General features: G+C 50.4%; 10 protein-coding genes across 12 annotated transcripts; 5 read left to right on the top strand and 5 right to left on the bottom strand.

The window, feature by feature from the left end:
- Positions 1–90: 90 nt before the first annotated feature.
- Positions 91–3,233, bottom strand: PV10_08749. Of its 2 annotated transcripts, XM_016373820.1 has the most exons (3): positions 2,681–3,233; positions 2,542–2,626; positions 91–2,487 (listed from the first exon to the last, which is right to left on the bottom strand). In XM_016373820.1, the coding sequence occupies exons 1-3, from the start codon at positions 2,685–2,687 to the stop codon at positions 210–212; spliced, it is 2,370 nt and encodes a 789-aa protein (XP_016220731.1). In that variant the 5' UTR covers positions 2,688–3,233; the 3' UTR covers positions 91–209. The 2 variants fall into 2 exon arrangements, with proteins under 2 accessions (XP_016220731.1, XP_016220732.1); XM_016373821.1 differs by having other exon boundaries at positions 91–2,626.
- Positions 3,234–3,810: 577 nt separating this feature from the next.
- PV10_08748 (uncharacterized protein) lies at positions 3,811–5,308 on the bottom strand (the record flags this gene model as incomplete). Its single annotated transcript, XM_016373819.1, has 4 exons — positions 3,811–4,624; positions 4,681–4,805; positions 4,858–5,142; positions 5,195–5,308. The coding sequence occupies 4 exons, from the start codon at positions 5,306–5,308 to the stop codon at positions 3,811–3,813; spliced, it is 1,338 nt and encodes a 445-aa protein (XP_016220730.1).
- An 844-nt stretch (positions 5,309–6,152) lies between these two features.
- On the bottom strand, positions 6,153–6,776 carry PV10_08747 (mitochondria fission 1 protein; the record flags this gene model as incomplete). The annotated part of the gene is made up of 4 exons (XM_016373818.1): positions 6,153–6,482; positions 6,537–6,630; positions 6,689–6,707; positions 6,758–6,776. 4 exons carry the CDS (start codon positions 6,774–6,776, stop codon positions 6,153–6,155), a joined length of 462 nt encoding a protein of 153 aa, XP_016220729.1.
- Positions 6,777–7,254: 478 nt separating this feature from the next.
- PV10_08746 (uncharacterized protein) lies at positions 7,255–8,178 on the top strand. The gene is made up of 3 exons (XM_016373817.1): positions 7,255–7,360; positions 7,422–7,819; positions 7,879–8,178. The coding sequence occupies exons 1-3, from the start codon at positions 7,334–7,336 to the stop codon at positions 8,054–8,056; spliced, it is 603 nt and encodes a 200-aa protein (XP_016220728.1). The 5' UTR covers positions 7,255–7,333; the 3' UTR covers positions 8,057–8,178.
- A 207-nt stretch (positions 8,179–8,385) lies between these two features.
- Positions 8,386–10,403, top strand: PV10_08745 (uncharacterized protein). Its single transcript, XM_016373816.1, has 3 exons — positions 8,386–8,518; positions 8,601–9,029; positions 9,091–10,403. The coding sequence occupies exons 1-3, from the start codon at positions 8,459–8,461 to the stop codon at positions 9,949–9,951; spliced, it is 1,350 nt and encodes a 449-aa protein (XP_016220727.1). The 5' UTR covers positions 8,386–8,458; the 3' UTR covers positions 9,952–10,403.
- Positions 10,386–12,129, bottom strand: PV10_08744 (thioredoxin reductase). Its single transcript, XM_016373815.1, has one exon. The coding sequence runs from the start codon at positions 11,790–11,792 to the stop codon at positions 10,701–10,703; it is 1,092 nt and encodes a 363-aa protein (XP_016220726.1). The 5' UTR covers positions 11,793–12,129; the 3' UTR covers positions 10,386–10,700.
- Positions 12,130–12,521: 392 nt separating this feature from the next.
- PV10_08743 (uncharacterized protein) lies at positions 12,522–13,825 on the top strand (the record flags this gene model as incomplete). Its single annotated transcript, XM_016373814.1, has 1 exon — positions 12,522–13,825. Exon 1 carries the CDS (start codon positions 12,716–12,718, stop codon positions 13,823–13,825), a length of 1,110 nt encoding a protein of 369 aa, XP_016220725.1. The 5' UTR covers positions 12,522–12,715.
- A 173-nt stretch (positions 13,826–13,998) lies between these two features.
- Positions 13,999–15,628, top strand: PV10_08742 (uncharacterized protein). The gene is made up of 3 exons (XM_016373813.1): positions 13,999–14,080; positions 14,131–14,209; positions 14,370–15,628. The coding sequence occupies exon 3, from the start codon at positions 15,003–15,005 to the stop codon at positions 15,471–15,473; it is 471 nt and encodes a 156-aa protein (XP_016220724.1). The 5' UTR covers positions 13,999–14,080; positions 14,131–14,209; positions 14,370–15,002; the 3' UTR covers positions 15,474–15,628.
- An 858-nt stretch (positions 15,629–16,486) lies between these two features.
- PV10_08741 (uncharacterized protein) lies at positions 16,487–18,646 on the top strand. The gene is made up of 2 exons (XM_016373812.1): positions 16,487–17,722; positions 17,800–18,646. Exons 1-2 carry the CDS (start codon positions 16,689–16,691, stop codon positions 18,497–18,499), a joined length of 1,734 nt encoding a protein of 577 aa, XP_016220723.1. The 5' UTR covers positions 16,487–16,688; the 3' UTR covers positions 18,500–18,646.
- Positions 18,647–18,661: 15 nt separating this feature from the next.
- PV10_08740 lies at positions 18,662–24,015 on the bottom strand. Of its 2 annotated transcripts, XM_016373811.1 has the most exons (7): positions 22,651–24,015; positions 22,399–22,590; positions 21,855–22,344; positions 20,968–21,782; positions 20,491–20,916; positions 20,059–20,443; positions 18,662–20,004 (listed from the first exon to the last, which is right to left on the bottom strand). In XM_016373811.1, the coding sequence occupies exons 4-7, from the start codon at positions 21,093–21,095 to the stop codon at positions 18,997–18,999; spliced, it is 1,947 nt and encodes a 648-aa protein (XP_016220722.1). In that variant the 5' UTR covers positions 21,096–21,782; positions 21,855–22,344; positions 22,399–22,590; positions 22,651–24,015; the 3' UTR covers positions 18,662–18,996. The 2 variants fall into 2 exon arrangements, with proteins under 2 accessions (XP_016220722.1, XP_016220721.1); XM_016373810.1 differs by having other exon boundaries at positions 21,855–22,590.
- Between the last annotated feature and the right edge of the window lie 289 nt (positions 24,016–24,304).

Genomic DNA, 24,304 nt, shown 5'->3' with positions numbered 1-24,304 from the left:
TTGCTACATTGCTCTGATTGGTGTAAAAGAAAACCAGGAATTGCATAGTTAATGTGATGAAATGAGTTCATTCGATGAATGACTACAAGGTCTGTGTACCTAGGTATGCATATGATATATATGACGTGGGTAGGTGGAATGAGTATATATATTTTTAACTAGATATACACGAATCCGTCCACAGAGGCCAACATGGAATCAAATATCAGTCAGTCATGTGAACCCGAGCCCGACCCTGACCCGGACCCCATCAACGAAACTGTCAACCCCTTCATTCGTCGTTTCAGGAGATCTTCTTCACTTCCCAACGAGGATAAACTCTTATTCCGTGCTGGTTTCGTCCTACCGTTACCAGTCGACGGAGTGGTCGTCGCCTTAGAAGGATCAGCTGATCCAATCGTCGCAGTCGTGGCTGTCGACGACGACGACGTAGCGGTGGAGGCAGTGGTAGAGGAAGAAGTAGTTGTCGTTGGGGCACGACCTCGGCCTCTTCCATCTTCTTTGGGGATCGTGCCCCCGGGTCTATCCGAAGAAGAAGGATCATTTGCCGTGGCTGTCGTGGTGACAGTAGCAGGGTCTGCTCTAGGGATGGTAGACATGGCCAGCGGCGCATCATCGTCAACGGACTCGCCCGTCAAAGTGCGTTGATGATGACGGAACGGCGTCACTGTCCCCGGTGCCCCACTCGCTATATCGAGACTTCCATTCGAATGACCACCATGAGTACCTGACAATCTCGACGATAACGTCCCACTCCTAAACCGACCTGCCGCAGCGGCGGCCGCCGCCGCCAAAGACGGACCTTCCAATTCATGTGGCGGAGAATCGAAAATATCACAGATCCAACTTGCACAGCGGAAAATATGTTTCCAACCTTCTGGGAAAATCGACACGAATTGAACGAAACCGTGAGAAATCCCTGGGATGAGGGTTACTTCAACGTGGTCTTTCTCATTGAATTCAGCAGTGGATTTCTCAAGGCCGATTTCTTGCCGTTCTTGAAAAAGGTGGAGTTTCGCCAGACGTAAGCGACCAGCGAAGATGACCGTGTCGTCGACCAATGGGTCGCGCTCGCCGGTGAGGAAGTAGGTTTTGGGGAATTTAGCGAGGAGGTTTTCGGGTGCGACGGCGGGGCAGAGGAGGTGATCGGTGGTAAAGTCTGGTCGGTTGTAAGGGCCAACGTATAATATGATCATGGCGCGCATCATTTCTGGTGTGAGGACTCGATCTCCAAAGTAGGAGATGATGGAGGAGACAGCAAGGCGGGTTTTGAGTTGTTGGGGTTTGGAACTGGCGACGGCCTGTCGTTGGGCTTCGACGTCGTCGGTGTCGTGTCGTTTGAATGGGGTGGTGGGTGACGAGGCGGTGGAGAAGCCGTCGTCTTGGGCGGCGAAGAAGTCAAAGTTGGGGTCGTCTTCGCCGTCGTCGAGGGGTTTGGGGGTAGTGGGGGTATATCGTCGGTCGATGTCTTCACTTTTGCGTTTGATGAATGTTTCATATCGTTTGGCGGTTTTGGGATTGCGGATCAACGCCATTTGGTCGTCGGTCATCCAGCTGCCAATGTTCATATCGAGAGCGGGATACATGAGGACTAGACCGGCGGGGGATGGGAGGACGGGCTTGTTGTGGCTGGTCATGTTGGATTGAATGATCATGAGGGCGGTGCCGGTGGCTAGGTTTCCGCCGGCACTATCGCCGGTCAGAACGATTCGAGGGCATGTGTTTGTGTTGAGGCCGATACAGCGGCCTTTCGTGGCGACGATCTGGGTGTAGACGTCGAAGCATTCATTCAGAGCATATGGGTATGGATGTTCAGGAGCCTTGCGGTAATCGAGGCTAAGAATGGGTAGACCTGTTTTGCCGGCCCATGCCAATAGCTTGTCGTCACTTGTCCTGGGATCCATGGCGACGAAGCCTCCCCCAGGGATATCGAGAACCAAGTTTTGTTGCTTCTCGAGCTCAGCAAGGGTTCCGTCGAAATACATCCACGCAATGACGGGATCTTTGTAGGCGGAGCCTCGCGGGCGTGCGATCTTGAGTCTTCGCGGACGATATTTTGTGAAGCGAGGGCGCATCAAGGATGTAAACCAGGCGAGGTAGGGAGTGTTGGCTTTGTTCCAGGATACTCTGAGATGATCGACAGTGAGAACGGCGCGGACTTTTCGGACTTTTTCATCGGCCTGTTCGGCGGCGATGAGGTAATAGACAGTGAAGATGATGGAAGCCAAATCCTTCAATTTTTTGTTGCGAATGCGCATGGCACTCCAGAAGCCAGCGTCCAAGGCAGTGGTGATCCATGTCGCACGAAAGTAAGATCTATTATACAGGTTGGCCAAGGGTTCGGGGGATTCGAGGCCAACGATTTTGGCAAAGTTGCGGCAGATATAGAGCCAGAGAAGGGTCAAAACAATAGATTGCCATGGAGTGAAGCGTTTGGAGAGGCGGAGGGAGAGATTTCGCAGTATGGGAGGACCATGTCTGTCTCCTCTGAGTGGAGGTCAGCATCAGCGACGGAGGGTTGGTACGAGGATGGGAAGGTACCTCAAGAGGTAGAGAGACCAGAAGGACACAACGGCAAAGACCTGGACCTTACGAAATTGGTTTGAAGGTCGGCCTAGGACATGGTCTATACCGGTTGGTTAGTCTTGGACATGGTTTCATGTGATGCGAGGGGACATACCTATCATGATGAAAGATAGATGTAGACAAGTAGACGTTGAAATTATTTCCCAGCAGCTACAGAGCGATACAGAGCCATATCAATGCTCAAATTGCAGAGCGTGGCCGGGCGAGACGTATGAGAGAGTAGGACAAGAGTACAGCACTCAGCAGGAGAGACAGAGTTGGGCGGGTGAGTATAGAGAAGAGAGTGAGGAAAAGAAAGAAAAGAAAGAAAGGTGGCCTAGGTCTGGTGACAGGTAGAAAGATGCGTAGGTACCTAGTAGCAGATGCAGAATCTAAAAGATCCTCGGACCAAGCATTTTGGTGGATTGTGAGGTTCGAGAAACTATGGTGGGAGGTGACATGCGGGCTCCGAGAGACGAGGGACCAGGGTATGTTAGATGCAAATACAGATGCCGAGGGCCGGATACGAAGAGGAAGATGAGAGTGACGGATGGGGCGGAAATGGAAATGCAAATCGAACAGCGAATGAAGATATGAAACGTTAAAAGGCGAGAGTACAAGACCAGATCAATGGATGGATGATGATTGAAGTTGAGTGTTGAGGTGAGGGATTGACATGTGAAATCGAGGGACGAGGAGAGCAAAGACAAGGACAGAAGGCAACAAACAATCAAGAAATTGATTCTTCACGTGACTGCAAAGGTCACGTTGCCAGTGCGCAGTCAGTCGTTCCTGCCAGTGTCTTCACAGCCCAACGCTCCAATTAAATCATGACAAATACTAGTGGCTATTCTTCTTCTCATTGGATGTTTTGTCAACTGCAGGTGCAATGGACTAGAAGAATGACGTCAGTCAGTCCCAGACCCCGTGACGTGAAATTATTCCTTCAGGCAGCCACCAACCACCACAACCACCACAACCACAACAACCACTACACCCTCTATACGAATACACAATACATAGGATGCACTGGACTCCCTTAGCCTCACAACTGGTTTGTCCGCCTCTAAATACATTCATGCTAAAGGAGCACGCCATCCGCTTTGATCTATACAAACCTAGATGTACATTTGCTTCGTAATGGCATTTCGCTTGTTGTCGCTGCTAATCAAGTCAACTCATGTGCCAATAATGCAATCATGTCGCTTCTCTGCTATCATTCACCCCTTCATCGTAGACCCTTGGTCATGAAAAGGGCAAGTGATGTCGGAGCCAACCTCCAAAACCTCCACCACCGTTGGTACTGGTGCCATTGTTGTTGGCTGTGTTGTCGTCCCCGTGCTGGCCTCGACTGTCTCGTCGTGAGTGCCGCGTTGACTCCTCACTGCTGCGGTAACCCTGATGGTCGTGTCCTGCATCTTGAGATGATTCTCCATAGTACCGTCGACGAGCTTCTCGCATTTCGCTTGGGGTTTCTGGTATGTGGATTGGGTTTTGTCTGGTTCCGTCGGATGCAGGTGCCCGAGGACTTGAAATGGATGACGCCCGTCGGTTTCTTCCTCCCGAAGACTCACTCCCTTGTGGTCGAGATGCTGAGGACGAGATGGGACTTCGGCAATGTGGGCATGTATCGTGCTCCTTCAACCACGCCGTCACGCATTCACCGTGAAACCAATGCTTACACGGCAACACCGTCACCTCGGCTCCCAGCGACACCTCTTCCATGCATATTGAGCATTCCGCTCTGCCTTCAGTTCCCAGCATCTCCGCATCAATCTTCTTCTTTTCTAATGCCTGGATAGCCTCTGCTGAAGCCGGTGGTGGAGCACTGCTGCCGCTGTTCTGTTCCATCAATTGTGACATGACTTGGTCGAATGCCTCTTGAGAAAACACCATGTCTCCGTGTCTACCGCCTTGTCCTGGGTTGAATAGAGCGCCCAACAAATCAAACGGGGTGGGATATGGCTCGGGGTTTCTTTCACCCTCGTCCCAATCTCCCCGTTGTTGCATTCTGAAACCGTCGGGTTGTTGCATAGACTGGAGCATCATCGAAAACAAACTGAGCCTTGTTAGCATCTTACAGTCAATACCGAGAACTTGTTGCGTTGAACCTACTCTTGCAAGTTGCCCGGCTGTGGTCCAGCCCGAGGGTCTCGGCCAGGAAATGTACCCGTGGTGAATGTTCCAAATAGCCTTGCTTGAGGGCCTAGGAGAGGACCAAGGTTGGGCATGTCTCGATCCTTCGCAAAGGTCAGCATCATTCTCCGGCGCCCGCAGTCAATCGAGTCTCACATTGTTACCGAATCCTCCGCTCCGAACGGTCCTAGTGCTTATAGATATTCTCCCGGCGTTATAGCGATTAGAAAACTCAAAGGTAGTGAAGTTATTGGGAGAACGTCGGTGTTGGAGGGGATCAGGCAGGGGCACTTCAGGGTCGCTGTCGTCATGCTCCCATGGGTTATGGCCGAACAAGTCGTGCAAGGGAGAGCGATTGGGATGCGGTGGTATCGGCGGCGCAGTCGGCGATTGAGGGGGACTTTGTGTGTGATCTAATGATGATCTTGTCTCGGGTTCCAACTATGGCAATGTCAGTCTCCCACATCAAACCGAATCTGGACGAGGAACGAACAATCTCGACAAACTCGCCTTCGCACCTGGGGCACGTCAAGCCACCATGAGCCCGATCCCACTCATTTTCGCACTGATGGCAGAAAACTCGCTCGCCTTGTAATCGGCTAGCCATGACCCTTTGGCCAGGACGAAGCCAGAGGTCAGACGGTATCCAATGGTTCGTAGAATATCGGCTGCGGGGTGTCGTAGAACGGACTCGTGGATGACACAGGAAGTAAAGTTTAGTAATATCCGGGGAGAGGATGAATGAATTCTTTAGAAGTATCGCACTTCAGGAAAGGCGCAAGAAATAAGATGCAAGAAGGATGGCGGACTGAATCAAGTTAGGATCTTGGAATAATAATGGAGTGTGTCACCAAGACCTTGGTGGTTTGAGGGCGATCTTGGTGATGAAAGTGTTGTTTGCGACTTTGGTGATGATGATTGACGTATACCTACCAAAGCCAACACATACCAACAATCTACTTAATTAGGGCGGAAGACTGCGCCGTTAGGCCCCCGGAGTTGGTGGTCGTTGTGGGTGCGCTGGCTGCGCCGAGGGGGGAACCTTTACGCAAAAGCCCCTAATTAGCCACTTAGCCTTATCCACGAGTGCGCCTAACAGGTGTGGACTCACTTTACTCAAGAATCTTGCCACCTTGATCTCATCCACTGGGCGCAATAACTTGATATTCAATTCTATACGACGAGAATAGGATCAACCGGTTTTTTGGCATGCTTGAATGCCCGGCTGGGCAGGCCACTACAGTTTTGTTTGAGTGATGATGCTCTTTTAGCTTCCATTGCTTTCGCTTTCTTGTCATCGGCAAGCCATATCCGAGATTGTCAGACTCCATCCACTATTTCTGTGTCTTCATAGGAGCCCGCAAACACTCAACGCCGTAACAGTGATGCAGAGGTAGATCGACTGCCACTCCAGATGCCTGATGGACATAACAATCCCTGCCAGCGCAGACTCATCTCCTCCGAGAGCTTCTCATGATCATCCCACCCACAATCCCTGCCACAACTGCTGCTCCTCCCACGATCGCCACTCCCATCAATCCTTCTCTTGACACCTTGTCATCAATCAACTGTTGAAGACTACTCGCCTGCAAGTTGCCCGGTTCTTTCTCCATCAGGAGTTCGTTGTACCGACGAGCCTCTGCGTAGTTGCCCAACTTGTAGTTTCCTAGAGCCAGATAGTATAAACATTCCCTTCTTCGTTCAGGTGTTGTCTTGAAGATATCGGATAGTAGTTGAACCCCTAGTTGTTGTTCAGACCGTTGATTGGATTTAATCAAGCCCTGTGGTTGTCAGTTGTGTCCTCTGCATCACCATGGCGCCATCTGCTCCCATACCCAGGCATAATTGAACTTTGTCTGAACTCCGACATACTCTCCTTCCTTCTCGTACTGGGCGCGAAGGACCTGAAGTTCGGCAGGTTTCAAGGCGCTATTGTTTCAAGGTCAGTGTGTGTCCGTCGTTGAATTCGGGTGGCCGATGCTCTGACCTTTCTGCGTCTGCGGCATCTGCATCTTGTTAGACTGTCGTCATTCCTGGCCGACGAGAGGGATCTTACATGGCAAATTAGATGGCATTGTCGCAAAACAACAGCCCGCTACCTGGTGTAGTGATGAGAGGTGGCCCGGTGAGTGAAATATGCAAGACTCAGATGACCAGGCAGGGTCAAATGAAATGTAGGGTGGTCGTACTCCGTAAATCTTGCTGCTGTCAAAAGTCGCCGCATGCTAACGATCGGAGAAACATCAGATGTGGCTTCGCTGCACAGTCTTGCCTATGACGTGCCGGTTTTGGCGCCTTTGGGCCGTGATGATCTCGTGGACCAACGCGTGACGACGGGCTGCTGAGCCACCAACCCATCGCCTAGGGACGAGTGCCGAGGTGCCTCGACCACCCCATGTGCCCTCCATAGCCCTCGATAGGGACGCCTGGGTTTGCCTCCAGTTGCGCCGTCCACCGCCACCAACAGCTCCCCAAGCCAAAAGCCGGCCCTTGGTTGCCCCCCGCGACCATCATGAATCAACAATGCCTTGGCTCATCCATCAACCACATCAAATTCATAGCATCGCAAATCATCAAGCCTTGTCGATGCAAATGTTAACATCAGACAAACACAACTTCATAGTCGTCCAACATGCTACTCGATGAAGACCCAGCTACTGTAAGTCATCGCCTTTGTCCTTTTCGTGAGGCGCACGATTCCTAATTGTACGTAAACACAGCTCGTGCGGGCGACCGTCACCAACTTCAACATTGCTCCTGATAAAGCTGCGCTCTCACGCGTCAACGACTCCCTCTCAACCCTTCAGCAATCCCGCGACCTGCGAACCCGCGATGCAGAGACGACACTTCGCAAACTGAGCCGCCAGCTCGCCACTTTATCATCGCAACACAGAGAAACTATCGCTAGTCACGATGGTGGACGCCACACGAGTGAAATCGTTCAACTCGACACACGCAAATTCCGCATCGCCAAACAAGCTTCAGAACTTGAGGCCGAGAATGAGAGATTAGAGGCCGAGCTAGAAAGACTGAAGAATCGACTGGCAGATCTCGAGGAACAAGGTGTCGAGGGAGATGAAAATGCGCGAAGGACAAGAGAAGCAGATGATCCAACAATGTACGTTGACACGAAGACTCCACGTCGGCTTTTGAATGACCTGCTAATATTACTACCAGATTACGACTTTGGCTATATCGCTCACTCGGTATCACTTTGGAGCAGGACCAGGCAGGTAACTACACAAAGGCTATCATTGGGAATCCCAACAAGGGCGATGTCCATCTCGTCAACATTGACCCAAAACTCGCAAAGTCATTCTATGCCGACTACTTTTGGCAGACGATCAAGGGTTGAATTCGACCTCGCGACACCTGATGAATGCTGACGAGACATGTAATGCGTACTAGCGAGGAGTCCGGCGTTTTGAGTATTATTGGATATCCCCATTGTTAGAATCGGAATATTATGAAATCGCCTTCAACTTCGACCCTATCTAGCCGCATTTCTCGTGGCGGCGTACACACAAAATGTGTACTCCGTAGTCGTCGTACCTGGTAGAAGCATCCCAAAGAGCGCGCCAAGCATTGCATAAGAGGAGTGGAGTACTATTGATCACGTGATATAGAAATTATTTCCCAAACTGCCTTCTCACCACCAGAACTCCCATCCATTGCTCAACACAACAGCTTTGTTCGCCATGACCTGATATCACGTCGCCACCACCAAGCAGAGGAGGTCGAAGTAAAACTTTTCGCCATGGCTCGAGGCGGTAGCTTCACGCCGCTGAAGGTCAACCCGGCCCGGTTGAACATGATTGTACGTACTGCCCTTTCCCTCTCCTTCTGCTTTGCATCTGCGGTTGCAGACAATCGACGACTAATTCTCATGCTTGATATAGAAAATTCGACAATCATGGTCCAAATATAACCTTTACAATCTATCGCGCGCCAAAGGCCAGGATAACAGAGCAAGAACCTTCTTCGCCTTGAAGTGGAAAGCAAAATCAGTATCACGGAATTACCATGGTTCACAAGTCCGAGAAGGTGACTGGACACGAATGTTCGATCGGCGTCTTCGTTCAGTAATACCAATGGATGCGAAATACCTCGCAACCAACGACGGCAGCATCGAATCCGCTGGGAGAGGCATGGGCGCGGAGCTTCGAAGACCAAAAAAGAGCACACCTGCAATTCCTTACATGCAGATGATCTATGCCCCACTGGAGAGGAGGCTTGATACCGCAGTCTTCAGAGCAATGTTTGCCAGTAGCATCCGACAAGCCAGGCAATTTGTGATCCATGGCGCCGTCACCGTCAACGGCAAAAAGGTATGTCTCCGTTCCCGAGCGTCATGCCACCCACCATGGCAACTAACACCATGACCTTCAGATGAAATTCCCAGGTTACCTCCTCAATCCCGGCGATCTGTTCCAAGTCAACTCCGATCGAGTCATGTATGCTGCTGGCCAACCCAAAGAAAACCCAGCCAAAGTCAAAGCCGAGAAACAAGTTGCGGAAGAAGCCGAAGCCGAAGCCGAAGCTCAAGCCGAAGCCGCTGCAAAGGAGCGAGAGGAAGCAATCCAATCCATGGTCGAAAAGGACGAAGAAGAAATCGCCATTGATCGCGATCCTCGACAGGTATTGAAACAGCTGCAAGCACAAGCCAGGACCATCCTCTCCGACAGCCGAGCAGATGTCGGAGGCAAAAGAAAACAAGATCTCCGTGCCTTTACGAGAACCATCCGACAACTGCTCTCTCAATCGAAAAAGGGAGATTCCATCCACTCCGCCAGTCTCGAAACCCAATTCGCCGAAATCCAAGAACAGCTACGAATCCGACAGGAAAACAAACAACGAAAATCCGCATCAGAATCCGATGGATCATCACAGAAATCCAACGACACAGATGCTGAAATATCGCAATCGAAATCCTTGGGAGTTTCAGAGCAAGCAGACGACAACACCGTCACAATCCTCTCATCATCCGAAGTCTCAGAGCTCTACACGGCGATCAAGTCGATGCACGAAAACCCAATCGACGACAGTAAACCATATGCGACGCCGTGGATGCCTCGTGACTTTATGAGTGCGTTTGCGTTTATTCCTCGATTCCTCGAAGTCAATCATAATATCTGCGCCGCTGTGTATTTGAGACATCCAGTGGCGAAACCGGGAATGGCCGAGGTGCCGAGTCCGTACAGTGAAGATACATCCACGATTGCGTTTTCATGGTATTTGCGACGAAGGTGATTGAGATTGGGATTGTGGATGTACAGCCACTTGAAGGACCGATCGATGGATTGTATTATGGGCTGTGTGGAGTCTTTTATCTGAGATGAGAAGATTCCAGATCAACAATCGTTCTATCCCTCCACCCTTCTTCTATTCCCGGTCGGTCTGGAATATGGTCAGTTGGCTAGCTGCTATTGTTCACAAGCAACACCACGGCCACTCCACCCAGCCCTGATCCGGTCGGATCCATGTGTATGTATGTATATCGACCATGTACTACTACTATATATCATACTAGATGTTGTGATTTGCGAATCCTCGGCCATGACCCAGAGAGAAGAAGAAGAAGGAAAAATTCCGCTCCCAGAACTTGCGCTGCTGCATGGCGTAGATGGACAGGGGATCGATGGATAGAACAGGATAGATCTTTCACAACAAAATGCAATACAACACAAACAAATGAGTCGAATGGTCTTCAAGTCATCCATTGAAGACTGACTAAAGAGAGCTAGCTGAGCCATCTCCTCTATTTTCTAGTCGTTGATTCAGACAGATGGCCTGTCCTGGCTTCCTTGTCTAGGACAGGAATGGAAGAAAAAGGCTTGCTTCCGTTTCTCACCAACTTGGCATCTATTCTAATCTGACATGTATCCTCGACAAACGATCCATCTAAGTAGAAAGTGCAGTCAATCTCTTCACCTTCTAAATCGACCAACTCTTCAGTCCATGACTCGATTTTACATAATTTCGTCCAACTCTAATATTCTTCATAGCAAGGGATTTGATCTATACTCAGGCTCGTTCTTGGCATCACTCTCTGGTTTCTTTGCCTGATTCTCGTTTTCAAGCGCTGGAGCAGATTCACCGTCTTGGTCTTCCAATTCAGTGAGATATTTCTCTGCTTCCAAGGCAGCGATACAGCCACTACCTGCGCTGGTAATGGCCTGTCGGTATCGTTTGTCTTGAACGTCTCCTGCAGCAAAGACACCGGGGATGGATGTGTAGCTGGTGCCGGGTTTTGTGACGACATAGCCGTCTTCATCGCAGTCTAGCTGGGTCTTGACGAGGGCGGTGGCGGGATCGTGTCCGACGGCATAAAATAATCCATTAGCTTCGAGGACTTCTTCTTCGCCTGTCTTGACGTTCTTGACCTTGAGATGGGTCATCAATCCGCGGGGTTTGTCTTCGCCTTGTACTTCGACGGCCACGGTGTTGAATTTGACTGTGACTTTGGGGTTTGATAACAGACGCTTGGCCATGAGTTTGGAGGCTCGGAGGGCGTCCTTTCGCACCAGCACGGTGACGTGAGAGCCGTATTTTGTGAGAAAGGTCGCTTCTTCGGCGGCTGAATCACCACCACCGATGACGAAGAGGGGCTTATTTCGGAAGATGGGAACTGCACCGTCACAGACGGCACAGGCCGAGATACCATTCTGCCAGTACTTGTCCTCACCCGGAAGATCTAATCGTCGAGCGTTGGCTCCTGTCGCGATGATGACGGCGTCTGCGGTGTGCGCCGGTGGCTCACCCTCGGCATCATCGTACTCTCTCCACATCCGGAATGGTTTTGAGGATAGATCCAGGCGAGAAATGGTCTCGGTGATGATCTCGGTGCCAAAGCGTTCGGACTGGGCGCGCATCTCGTCCATGAGTTCACTACCACCGATACCTTTGGAAAAACCCGGGAAGTTCTCAACGTCGGTGGTTGTGGTCAATTGACCTCCGGCGGCGGTTCCATTTGCTAACATGCCTTCATATAGAACCGGTTTCAGCTCGGCGCGTGACAGGTAAATGGCGGCAGTATGAGCAGCGGGGCCGGAGCCGATAATGGCGACTTTTGTATGAGGAGTTGACGCCATGGTGGCAAAGGCTGAGGATTTGATTTGAGTGGGAGCTTGGGACGGTCTATGCAGAGAAACAGATGTTGCGACGACGGAGAGACTGAGGGAGGAGCGGAAGGGGTGGGTGGTTGCGCGACGAAAGGCTGAGGAGAACAGTTTGGCGGTTTGTGCTGGTGAAGGAAGGAAGAAAGGAGGGAAGCGAAGGGGTTTATAGAAATAAGAGTACAAGGGAGAAGATGGTTGGATCGATGAAGAGAATAGTAGGATGAGAAGTGAGCAGTTAAATTGAACCACAAGGATTGATCATCAAAATGTTCTGGAACTTTTTTTACCGCAGGACGCAGGACGCAGGACGTTGACAAATTGTTGGAGGAGAGGAAGAGGGAGTGTAATGATTGGTGGAGACGAGAAGGGACGAGGGTTTTGGGGATTTGGACCGAGGGATGAGCGTCAGGGGGGTTACGGGCACTCGGGGCCTTGGGGGCTGATAATTTAGGCTTGGAATTGTTATGTAAATGCATCTTGCTGGGGGCCTAGGGGGCTCCGATGCCCATTAGGCTCTAACCAGCGAGGTCATAGTTATGCCCCCGCGGCCACAAGGCACAAAGATGCCACACAAACACACGTGACACAGCCTTGTACCCCAGCCTTATACCCCAGACTTGATAATCACCTGACCTGGGTCCAACCACACGCTTCATCTCAACAACTTCCACAACTTGTCTCTCGCGAATATTTCCATTGTCCGGTGCTTCCAAGTTCCAGATTTGAAGATCGAAGCCAGTCTTGAGGTGCAGTGGCTGGAGACTTCCTCAGACAAAACAGGTGCGCCTTTATTCCCTGATGTGGGAGGAGAAAAGGAAAGTATCATTCGTGACAGCTCTCCTTTGCTGAGCTGCCTTGAGCTCTCTTCCACAACTTCAAACCCCCTATCAGCTGATATGGGGAATGCCATCAGTGGTGCCAGACTGATGGCTCAGTCCCACACCCAGAGGAAGCTCGTTCCGACCTTTGTCGTCACCCTTGACGCCCTTGGAACGCTGTACGGCTTTCGACAACCAGTCGCTACTCAGTATGCTGAGGTGGCTCGTCAGTGTGGTCTGCGTGATCAAATTGACCCCAAGTCACTTAACGTCGCCTTCAAAGACGCCTTTAAACGCGCCAACCACACATATCCCAACTATGGCAAATCTTCTCTGAGCAATCCAGAGCAGTGGTGGTCTTTGCTCGTCAATGATGCCTTTTCTCAAGTCGTCAAGCCTGATCATATCCCGGAAGACCTAGGCCACAGGCTGTATCAGCACTTCTCTTCCGCTGACGCCTATGAATTGTATCCAGATGCCCAAGCTTTCCTGGAGAGCATGAAATCCCTCAAGGCCCAGTACACTCGACCTGATGGACCCCTCGTCATCGTCGGTGTTGTAACGAATTCGGATCCCAGAGTGACTCAGGTACTTCAGTCAATGCAACTGCAGGTTGGTTGGTCATCGACGCCTCCCTTGGTGTCACCGATTAGAGACGCTTTGCAATCCAAAGACGACAATTTCTTTTTCGACACTCGCAGTCCGCTCTATGGTGCCTACAACCCAGATAATGACGTCGACTTTGTGGCCACCAGCTATGAAGCTGGCGCCGAGAAGCCTGATCGCCGCATCTGGGACTTTGCAAGGGAGCTCTTGGACATGATGCCACGTTCACGCGCCGAACAAGCTCTCGATCGCCACGAGACACATGTAAGCCCTCGTCAACACTCCACTGGTCAGATGGCTTTGGCAATGGCTCAATCTTTCGCAGCCCTCATCAGTGTCGAGGTTGGTGAAACCAGGTGGATCCATATCGGCGATGATTTTGCCAAAGATTACATAGGAGCCGAATCAGTGGGCCTTGATGCTCTCTTTGTTGATCGTCCTGAAAACAAAAGACAATCACTACGTTCAGACACACAAACGGTGTCTAATTTGCAAGAAGCAGCCATGATTGTGAGCCTGCTGGCCCAGCAGCACATCAAGGCAAACACTCTAAACGCGTCCACCTCCAGCTCACAGCGATAATGCGCTTTCTGGTGTCAAGAGATCTACCTCTACCGGCAGAAAATCTCTTCCTGGGATACCGCAATGACTCTCTCGGCGGCAGCGCCGAGATCCTGCGGTGAAAGCACAATGGTTCACACACAGATTATAAATTCTCTGCCAACCGTTCTTTTTCCTTTAAATCCTCCGTCCCTCTCTCTCTCTCTTTGTCTCCTTGTCATCAACCTCTCCACCTCCTCACCTGTGAATCATTGCATGCTCAAATCTCATCTCCTCGTGAGTGCTTCTTGTCATTAATTCATGAACAAACACTGACTAGTCAACAGAACACTGTGTCTGGTGCCTTGGATTCATGAGAACAGTTTTGCTCTGCTTCATCCATGGCAACCTATGTGAATCATCCAGGTAAGTTCTGTTTCCTTCTGTTCTCTCAGCTTGGTCCTCTACCCTCAAGTGTGCCATGTTGTGTTCTCTCAGCTTGATCCTCTACGTCAGATGTGTCCTATGCTGGTTACGAACAGGAGTTCCTTGGATTTTCTGAACTAACTGGCTGTTGTCTTCTCAGGAGGCTAAGCCTTATCTACTGTCAAGTCTGACCCGAACGAAGCCCTCACGTGTTCAAAGCCTCATCCAGTCTTTGTTCACCCTTTCCCTCCTTCTACAAGAATGGCCTCACGGACAAGACTACAAAGCCTTGCCCTCAAGGTAGCAATCAGATACCCTGACGTGTTGAGCTCTCACGTGCTCCAAGTCTCACCCAGTCTCTATTCACCTATCCACACCTTCTACAAGAATGGTCTCAGGGACAATGCTGCAAAGCCTTGCCCCTGAGGTAGCAATCCGACACATTCACATGCTGGGCGCCCTCACGTGTTCAAACGCCTCACCCTGTCCATATTCTCCTATCCCTCCACAAGATCAGCTGCCAAGCGGCAATTGATCTTGCAAGAGCACTGAGATCGGGCAATCAATCGATCTCAGAGAGACTGCCTCACCTCCTACTTACGCACTCAATTCCTCTCATCTTCCATATCATCCTCACTCTCTCATCTTCTCTCCTCATCAAATCATCCTCACACCAACAAAACCCATCACCACCAAACCACACAATCTACAGCCCTCCCCATTTCCACCAATTCCTTATCTGTCAAAGACAGCATCAACAAGCAGATAATCACCAGAAGGAGATATCACCAGTATGAAGAACCAGGCTTCAATCAACAAGCTTGGAAACGATTCCACTTCTGCTAGCGAGGAAACTCGCCATGCCGGATTATGTGATATCTGCCATCTCGGATATCACAAGCTGGGTGACTGTCCTCAGGTCACTCGGCGAATCAATCCCGTCGACAAAAGCTACGATGGGATGCGAGGCACATGCCCTCCGTTAATACCAGTCAAGACCAAGGCATGTCTTGAGGCCGAGGAGAAGGCTGCCGCTGCCGCTGCCGGCGAGGGCAGAAAGGATGCCGGAAGCGCATCCTATTATTGGACGACATCAACGACGACAGGAGAAGGCACGAGGTCAGAAGTCGGTCGGCAGGCCATGAGGGCCGGAGGAGATGGTGAAGAATCAGACGCCAGCAAGGCGAACCAGAACAAGGAGACTACGGGCAGGAAGGCCGACGATGCTCAGGATCGTGCCGATTGGCTGATCGAGCTCGATTGATGTTGAGGCGAAGACGGCCTGCATCGGATAACAGTGGTTCACAACGTTACACGATATGTGACGATACCTTCCGTTATAGCAGTCTTTGAGGCTGGTGGAGAGAAAACTCTTGTAGCGTTGGCGTTGGTGGCTCAGTGTCTTTCAGAAGGCAGCGAAACAAATTCGGCTGCTTGGATAGAGAATCAAATCATGTTTCTCGGGAGGCAGCTAAACACAGTCGGCTGCTGCTGCTTGGGAGAGAGAGAGAGAATCAAAGAGAATCAAATCAGGACTCTCAAGAGGCAGCGAAACAAACTCGTCTGCTCGACATAGAGTATCAAATCAGGACTTGTCGTTCCAGTTCCAACTTTTCCTCCTTTCTTCATGTAAAAACAAACCTATAGTACATTTCTGCGATATGATAACCTGACAATCACTGAATGCTGGATGAGCTGTTGACTTGAGTTCATACCAAGTCTAGTATCCAAGAAAAGAGTACGGACTAGACGAAAATAAAACTAATGCACGGACAGTGGATCAGTCAAACACGAAGTTTCAACGGCGTGGCGTGATGAAGATGGGGAAATCGGAGAAGAGTAGTCCCCCGCCATATGAGAGAATGAGAGAGAGAGAGAGAGAGGCAGAGAGAGATCTGTGGAAGTTGAATAGGAATAGAATAAAAGAGAGGCATACATCAATTCATTTTCAAGTACGAATAGACTCCAATGCTCACAGAAGAATACTGTAAAACAACTCTATACCTTCAGAACAGACCTTGACCTTTTGTAGAAGAAATGCAAAATCATGTTATACCCCTCGGATTGCATCGACATGACCTTGCAGAAAAGAAGCGAATCAGCTACCTAGGTAGTACTTAGCTTAATGAAACCTAAAGTCATGCATCGTCATCCTCTTTTGCATCCCACAACCGGCTTTTCCGACTGGTTGAAATATAACGGCATCTAGGACAACATGTGATACTAGTAGAGATATAAGTAACTGAATTTTGCTAATATAAGAACTGACGAGTCAGTCCGAGCTTGAGCTCGGTGTTGGAATCGATTAGGTACCTAGTATTTTATCATCAATCCGACTTCAGCTTCAAACTTTCAGCTTGATTCTAATACTTATTATTCCTTAGCTTGCCTTGACACGATACCCATCGTCGTCATTCCTATCAATCTTCTCCCCTTCCCTCCCCACCATCATTCTCACCACTAACTCATATCCACAACCATGTCATCCACCAACTTCAACCACCTCCCGCTCTCCCAAACCCGGCCCTTGAAAGTCTCCCTCTCCGGGCGTCTCCTTCTCGACAACCCCTTCTACAACAAAGGCACATGTTTCACCACCTCGGAGCGCAAGCTCTTCCACCTGAAGGGCCTCTTACCCACCAACATCCAAACTCTGGACGAACAAGTGCAACGCGCCTATGACCAATACTCGAGCCAAAAGGACGATCTGGCCAAAAACACCTTCATGACCTCCATGGCAGAACAAAACACCGTCTTGTACTATCGACTGATCCAAGACCATATTCGAGAAATGTTTAGTATCATCTACACTCCAACTGAAGGTGATGCGATTGAGAATTATTCACGTGTGTTTCGACGTCCGGATGGGTGTTTTCTCAGTATCAAACATCCGGATGAAGTGGAGGAGCGGATGAGTAAATTTGTGCAAACGAACGAGGATGGTGGTGGGATTGATTACATTGTCGTCAGTGACGGGGAAGAGATTCTCGGGATTGGCGATCAAGGCGTCGGAGGGATTCTCATCTCCGTGGCGAAACTCGCTTTGACGACAATCTGTGCTGGTCTTCATCCAGATCGGACGTTACCGGTCGTGCTGGACACGGGGACCGATAACGAAACACTCCTCAACGATGAATTGTATCTCGGTCATCATTTCAAACGCGTCAGAGGAGAGAGATATGATGACTTTGTCGATCGCTTTGTTCAGACGGCCAGGAAGTTGTTTCCCAAGGCGTATATCCATTTCGAGGATTTTGGACTCACCAATGCGAGGAATTTGTTGGATCGGTACAGAAATCACGCGCCGGTGTTTAATGATGATATTCAAGGCACGGGATGCGTGACCCTGGCGGCGATTATGGCCGGTTTGCATGTGAATGGCGTCAAGTTGGAGGAGTTGAGGGTTGTCATCTTTGGGGCTGGGACCGCTGGCTGTGGTATTGCAGAACAGATTCAGGCGGCGATTGCAACCAAGGCAGGCAAGGAGAAGGAACAGGTTGCTGATCAGATTTGGTATGTATACCTGATTAAGGTACCTAGTATTGGTGTTGGAAATGGTCCTTCTGCTAATCCTGGGTCTGTCATCCTAGGTGCGTCGACAAACCAGGCCTCCTCCTGACCACAACACCCGGTCTATCCATCACACAGAAACCATACGCACGATCCGAACCAGAATGGAAAGACATGGATACTAAATCACTCCAGACCATCATCTCACATGTCAAACCCCATGTCTTGATCGGAACATCAACCAAACCAGGGGCATTTACACAACAAGTGGTTCAAGAAATGGCAAAATATGTAGAACGACCCCTGATTTTCCCACTGAGTAATCCAACGCGACTCCACGAAGCCAAGCCAGCGGATGTGATTCGATGGACGGACGGTAAGGCTCTAGTTGCAACAGGGTCGCCTTTTCCACCTGTGACTTTGGACGATGGACGTGAGATCGAGGTGGCTGAGTGTAATAATTCGGTGTGTTTCCCAGGCATTGGACTTGGTGCGGTCTTGTGTCGCTCGCGTCTTGTTACGGACAAGATGCTTGTGGCGGCGGTGGAGGCATTGGCGAAAGAGGCTCCTGCTTTGCAGGATCCGGATAAGGCGCTTGTTCCTGGTGTTGAGGATGCGAGACCTGTGAGTGTTAAGATCGCCATGGCGGTTATTAGGTCGGCGGTCGATGATGGTCTTGCTCAGGTGGATGATATCCCTGTCCATGATGACGGCTTGTTGAAGAGCTGGGTCGAGGCTCAGATGTGGCAGCCTGTCTATCGAGAGTATGAAAAGGTGTAGACATGGAAAATAGACAACCCCCTGATAAGCTTGCAGCAACATTTCGAAACCTTTGACGCTTGTATATGCAATCCCTACCACTACACACTACCAAATGTGTTACATGTGAACATGGGACATGGGACATGGGGCACAGATAGTATTGACGAATGGCATGTCATTGCTTGTCGTATGCGACTATGTTGGAACGAACGGATCAACCAACCAACACACTCTCGTCTGGGGATATCTTTCTCTCTTTGAGTAGTCTGGTGTGGTTGAGATACTGAAGACAATTTCAGGTATGGATCAAAGTTCACCATACTAAAGACACTTTCGAGTCATTACGGATCCTTAATGTCAAGTCAACCCAATTAGCTAGATCCTCACTTGCCCTCTACCCAGTCTGATGGATAGAGTTACGCGCTGCTTCTCGGTTCTGATCAAGACTGGCTCCAGTCTTATTGTTAGCAAGTGCGTCGTCTCGTCTGAATATATCAAGACCCATCAACTTGTTCTTAGACTTCTTTTTCCTCGTTCTTGGCCTCGACTTCATCTGTCATTGGGTCAGGAGTATGGTCCTCTCTCTCGTCGCTGAACTTGTAGAGCTGTGGCGGAGTAAGACCTTTTCGTCGGAGAATCTGAGTCCTGACCCAGTACGGGAGAACCGTAAAGAGTTGATACCTCATATGCGTGCGAGTCGGGACCGCAAAGACGTAATCCAATTCTTCGAGAGATCGCTGCCGTGTTTCTGGAAGCCACAAGAAAATCATAATCAGTGCCAGGATGTTGAGTGCTGCATAGAATCCGAATGCGCCCTGGGGTTTCATGGCTCGAAGCATACGAGGCCATGTCAGGGAGAGGACTGATGCCCAGAAATTGTTGGTCGCCACGGCCCAAGACATGCCCATCTCACGATGTGAGAGAGGGAACACTTCGGCCGAATATGTAAAGGGAACAGGCCCTTCACCAGGAGAGTAGAAGGCGTCGAAGAGATATATAAAGGTTGCAATCAAACCGAGTCGAGCGTTATTGCCCTCAGGAATCCAAAAGCAGAACCCTGCTGCCAACAGGGTCCAAAACATATTGGGGAAAGTGAAGAGGAGTAATGCACGTCGCCCAAAGGTGTCAATCGTCCAGACTGCTGGCCAGGCAAAGATAAAGTTGACGAGACCAAACCCCCAGCTAGCCAAGAGTGCTCCAGTAATACTAGCACCTGCTTCTGCAAAGACCGTGGAGGAGTAGAAGGCGATGATATTAATACCACACATCTGTTGTCCGATCATGACTATACCCGATGCTTGTGTGGCTCTTCGAATACGCGGGATGGTGAACAGCTCAATAAAACGAGTAAAGAAGTTTCCTTTGGCAGCAACGCCAGTTTCCTCTACTAGAAGCTCTTCCTGGAGGAGCTGAGCGTGAATGAGATAGAGATCTCTGGCGGCCTGAAGTGGTGTATTGCGAAGTCGCAAAAGAGACTTGTACGCCTTAACATATCGTTTCTTCTTTAGAAGCCAACGTGGTGACTATCATCTCATTAATAAGGATGCGGTGGGCCATTGGAGTATGGCTAGACTAACCTCTGGACAAAAGTAAATTCCGAGTACCAAAGGAATGGCCGGAATAAACGCCGAACCGAGCTGCAATCTCCAGGAAATTCTACCAGTGTCCTTGACGGCCAAATTCGCACACGTGCCCAGGAAGATACCAAAGGCGGTCCATACTTGCCAGGACATGACGAGACCACCACGAATACTCGTCGGGGCGTTTTCAGCCGAATAAACAGGCACCGTGACCTCTTTCAAGCCCATACCGATACCAAGAAGAACACGAGTTGCGACCAATTGGCCCCATTTCTGGGTAAAGCCTGAACCGATGGGAGCGAGTAGAGAGAAAATGGCAGCAATGAAGATGGTTCCGCGACGTCCGACAAAGTGATTGATAGGGTCGGAGATCCAAGCGGTACTGCAAAATTAGTAATTAACTTGAGGCCGGGGGCGATTGAAACTCACAAAAATGCAATGGCTATATATGGGCTGGCATTGACAAAGCCGACGATCCAGGAATTGCGCTCGCAATTTCCGGCAGCTTCGCATACATCTCCATGGTCTGGAATACCAAAATCGACCGGGAAGGTCAAATTTGCACCATTGGAACCAGTTTGATCCCAACCTTGGATGGCGGCAGCAATCGAATTCAAGAAGATGGTGAAGTAAAGAGGTCGTGGATGCTTCCACCTGTGGGTGATCTCTTCGCGCAGGGCGACACGTTCATCTTCTTCCAGTTCTGGAATATGTTCGAAATTGTGGGGAGATTGAGCAACTAAGGCGCCTTTGCGGAGAAGGGGAAGAGCCTCTTCGAGTTTGTGGTCCTTGGCAAAGTCTTCGACATCTTGCAAGAGTTGATCGCGAGGAATGCCGACCAAAGGATTTTTGATCCTGAGCAGCAGTATAAGTAACAGACTGGTGATGGATGTGACGATGGCTTACTCTCCACTGACGTTTTCATTCAATTGTGCAATGTTGTCTTTGATCTTAGCCACGTCGAGAAGGACAGAAGGCCGTCTAATTTCTGGAACGTCCTGGCCTTCTTGAATGCCATCCTTCGAAGTCGCCATGGTCGCGTGAACTCGACGTGAGTTGAGGGGATGAATCAACAAGCAAGACCTCCAAGTCCAGGGATTCGATGGGTGCCCAAAGACCTATTTTGTAGAAGGGGGTAGGAGGCTGTAATAACGAGTGGGTAGACGGGAGACCAGACCAATTCAAGTTCCGTCTGACCTAATGACAGTCGAGACAGGGATTGTTGCGATGATACCCTGATCGACAGCATTATGCATGCCAGTAGCGTACTAACCCTGTTCGATGACAATGGTTGTCTATGTTTCAAGACGACCAAATGCTCCAAGGACCCGCTGAGCCCGCAAAAGAGGCAACTGGTCGAGGCTGGGATGAAGTAGTGCATCAGCATGAGGGACCATGCCGCAGCAGAGTGACACGGCATGAAGTCATCGAGCGTCAGCAAACAAGTACTGTACCAAGGTTGGTGTATCACATCACGGAAGCGACTGGTCTTACAGATGCGCCCGATGCTGCTGTTGTCCCTCCAAAATGTTCAACAAGGCCAAGACCAGGACCTATGGGACAGGCTCTTGGTGTGGAGAATGAGCGGTAACAAAGAGTATCCGTCTGCAGTGGGTACGCGAGATTGGATGCATTGCGGAGGCCATAGATTGAAAGGGGCTAGAGGATGAGTATTAGCCATGTACTTCGGGGTTTTCGAAGTTGCATGTGATGGGGTCTGCCTATAGATGTGAAGAACAAGGCATCAGCTTATCCATTCACCCATGCATAAAGGGCGACAGATGGGACACTACCTCGTCTATACCGTCCTAGTCTGGTAGATGGCAATCTTTTGATGCATGTTTCCAAAGGCGATTGGTTGAATCACTCTGGTCACAGGCAGTGTGCATAGGGGAAGCTCATGGTGAATGTTCGGTATCAAGAGGAGGTTGATCGAGCATAAATGGGGCATTGAACCATCGTTTCTGACTGGAGATCGACATGCTGCATCACTGGCCGAGATCCTTAGACCCCCTTGGACTCCTCCATCTCGTCGATCATGTCAGAGTATGTCGTTCATGCTTATGTCCCAGGGAGGTATCAAGGCGAGGGTGTTGAGCTTGCCAGGACGACTATCGCCATAGTAAGGCCCCCCTAAGGCTGGAAGCTGAGATATTTTGGAGAGGGCATCCGTTGAGTCGTCGGCGTTTGCTTGACAAGGATGTGGTTGGTAGCCATCCTGGGGAGAAGCTGGAGGAAGAGAGATGGCCGGTTTGAGAGAGTGGGGAAGTCTGGGGGCGAATGCTAGCCAGTGAGTCAGTACTGTTAGCCCCAAAAATGGTACAGTCAGCTCTCTACATGGACAAGAACAGCTACACTGTTTTGTAGGCTGTGGAGTTGGCGATTCGGTAAGGTGATGTGTTTGCAATGCAAGTTGATGGTCCAGGACTGATGCAGTTGATGGCAGAAATGCCAAGAGGGCCAAGCTTGTGAAGGCCATCGACATGAAGCTTGGAGGGAAGGCACGAAGGCAATCGTTGTCAGGCGTGCCTGCCCGTGTTTTTCTGATCAACTTTGGAAGGCAGGAGCGAACCATAGGAAGGTACCTACCTACCTAGTCCCTACTTACTCACTTCCTCCCTCCTCCCAGTCCCATCATCCACGTCTTCCATCAATTTGATGTGTATAAGCTGTCAGTAGGCGATTGCCTGTTGGCCGTTCGTCGTTGGTTCGTCGTGGAATTCAGTCCAGGTGGAGTTGCTCCTCTGTATGCTACTGCACTATTCTCGGAATGCCCAACCTCGCAGGGAGCCTGACAAGGCAGGACTTGAATCCCTGCCCCCATCCATGCCAGGTCAATCATTGTTTTCTTTCCTCCTCCTTCTCCACTGACGGACCCTCACTGCGACTGACGTCGTGTGACCAGAAACCGCCTTTACCTCAACGGCCAATCCTTGCGACACCATCAATACACCCGACCCAGCCAAGTCAGTGCCCTCTTGCATTGACCTCTGTAATCCCAACCAACGCTCAACCCATCTATCTCCCGGCTTTCTGCTGTATGGTCAATATGATTGTGGTGGGTATGCTTTGGCCGGGGATCTGTTGGAAGCGAACAGGACTGCTACCTCGCTAACGATGCAACAGACGTCGAATCAAGCGGACCGCTTGTCTGGGCGCCCCCTCTTGGGCGCGGCCTTGTACAACCCTCGACCCCGTCAAGCCCTCCCAAGCCTTGTGTTGAAGTCCTGAAGATCATATCCCGGCTAGGCTATCCGCTGGCCCTGTGGAAGTTGATACATGATTGATCTATCGCACTCGGTCCCACCCATATTAGCCGCCCAGGCAGCCAGATCCCCCGAACGCCACAATGTGGGATCGCGCCATTTCTCCAGCTACCGCCTTTGGCTGTGGGGATCTCCAACATCATGTCCTAACTTGTCAACTATGGCTGCTGCGTGCATATGCGTAGTCCATTGGCGACGCTCCAAATTACCCAAGCGGTGGTCTTTCGTCTACCAAACCAGGAATGTGGAGTGGAGCGCCGTCAGACCGCTGCTGAAACACCCCTTGCACCCTCCTTCTTTGTTCCACCGGACCCAACAGATGATATAAGTGTGCTTGAGGAAGACTTCACTTTCCCCTCACTTCTTAAAGAGGTCAAGCGTAAGGCCTGAGCCTGACCTTCCCTACACGCATAGTACAACTACGATTCGGACTACAAGTTGGAACTCATGTATATGCAGTGAAGTCAGCTGAGACGCTCACGGGACCATGGCACCAATACGCATACCAAAGTTGGTACTTTCGTTTGTCTCCCTGCTCGAAAAGCCCCATTGACGACACCAACGGCTCATTCACCAGTGATATTTCGCACCCAACAATGGCAGGAACTAGACGAAGACAACGCTCTTGTCCACGGCTAGAATGCGACTTCTGCTATTTTCCAGAAAATGGCGACCATGTGAGGAGACACCACTCGCCTCTATACTCTACATTCATCGAGCCTTGCGTGAATATTGATCAATATACGGAGTATACGAATAGCCAAGCGGCTCCACCACCTTGAGCGATACTAACCCACTTCATCAGAGATTGAACCAGCCTCATCCAGGCTGCTTTCGCATATTACTTATCCACTCGCTTCCGCTCATTCCTGAGGCAACTCTGACATTTCTAGCAATTCTATCCCCATGATGCAACGTCGCCGGCCTAGCGAGGAGAAATATTCCCCCTCTCCGTGCAAAGTTCCCTCACCCCCTCC

The sequence above is a fragment of the Exophiala mesophila genome, assembly GCF_000836275.1.
Source record: "Exophiala mesophila strain CBS 40295 unplaced genomic scaffold supercont1.6, whole genome shotgun sequence".
NCBI lineage: Eukaryota > Fungi > Ascomycota > Eurotiomycetes > Chaetothyriales > Herpotrichiellaceae > Exophiala > Exophiala mesophila.
Note: the sequence above shows the minus strand (reverse complement) of the source record. Positions and strands in the feature narration are given on the sequence as shown.

Coding starts and splice junctions, on each gene's coding strand:
- PV10_08742 (XM_016373813.1), top strand. CDS start 15,003: ATGAAGAACCAGGCTTCAATCAACAAGCTTGGAAACGATTCCACTTCT.
- PV10_08741 (XM_016373812.1), top strand. CDS start 16,689: ATGTCATCCACCAACTTCAACCACCTCCCGCTCTCCCAAACCCGGCCC. Junction 17,723..17,799: donor CAGGTTGCTGATCAGATTTG/GTATGTATACCT, acceptor CTGTCATCCTAG/GTGCGTCGACAAACCAGGCC.
- PV10_08746 (XM_016373817.1), top strand. CDS start 7,334: ATGCTACTCGATGAAGACCCAGCTACT. Junction 7,361..7,421: donor TCGATGAAGACCCAGCTACT/GTAAGTCATCGC, acceptor ACGTAAACACAG/CTCGTGCGGGCGACCGTCAC. Junction 7,820..7,878: donor GAAGCAGATGATCCAACAAT/GTACGTTGACAC, acceptor TATTACTACCAG/ATTACGACTTTGGCTATATC.
- PV10_08744 (XM_016373815.1), bottom strand. CDS start 11,792: ATGGCGTCAACTCCTCATACAAAAGTCGCCATTATCGGCTCCGGCCCC.
- PV10_08740 (XM_016373810.1), bottom strand. CDS start 21,095: ATGGCGACTTCGAAGGATGGCATTCAAGAAGGCCAGGACGTTCCAGAA. Junction 20,444..20,490: donor TATATAGCCATTGCATTTTT/GTGAGTTTCAAT, acceptor CTAATTTTGCAG/TACCGCTTGGATCTCCGACC. Junction 20,005..20,058: donor GAATTTACTTTTGTCCAGAG/GTTAGTCTAGCC, acceptor ATGAGATGATAG/TCACCACGTTGGCTTCTAAA.
- PV10_08749 (XM_016373820.1), bottom strand. Junction 2,488..2,541: donor TGGTCTCTCTACCTCTTGAG/GTACCTTCCCAT, acceptor ACCTCCACTCAG/AGGAGACAGACATGGTCCTC.
- PV10_08745 (XM_016373816.1), top strand. CDS start 8,459: ATGGCTCGAGGCGGTAGCTTCACGCCGCTGAAGGTCAACCCGGCCCGG. Junction 8,519..8,600: donor CGGCCCGGTTGAACATGATT/GTACGTACTGCC, acceptor TGCTTGATATAG/AAAATTCGACAATCATGGTC. Junction 9,030..9,090: donor TCACCGTCAACGGCAAAAAG/GTATGTCTCCGT, acceptor CATGACCTTCAG/ATGAAATTCCCAGGTTACCT.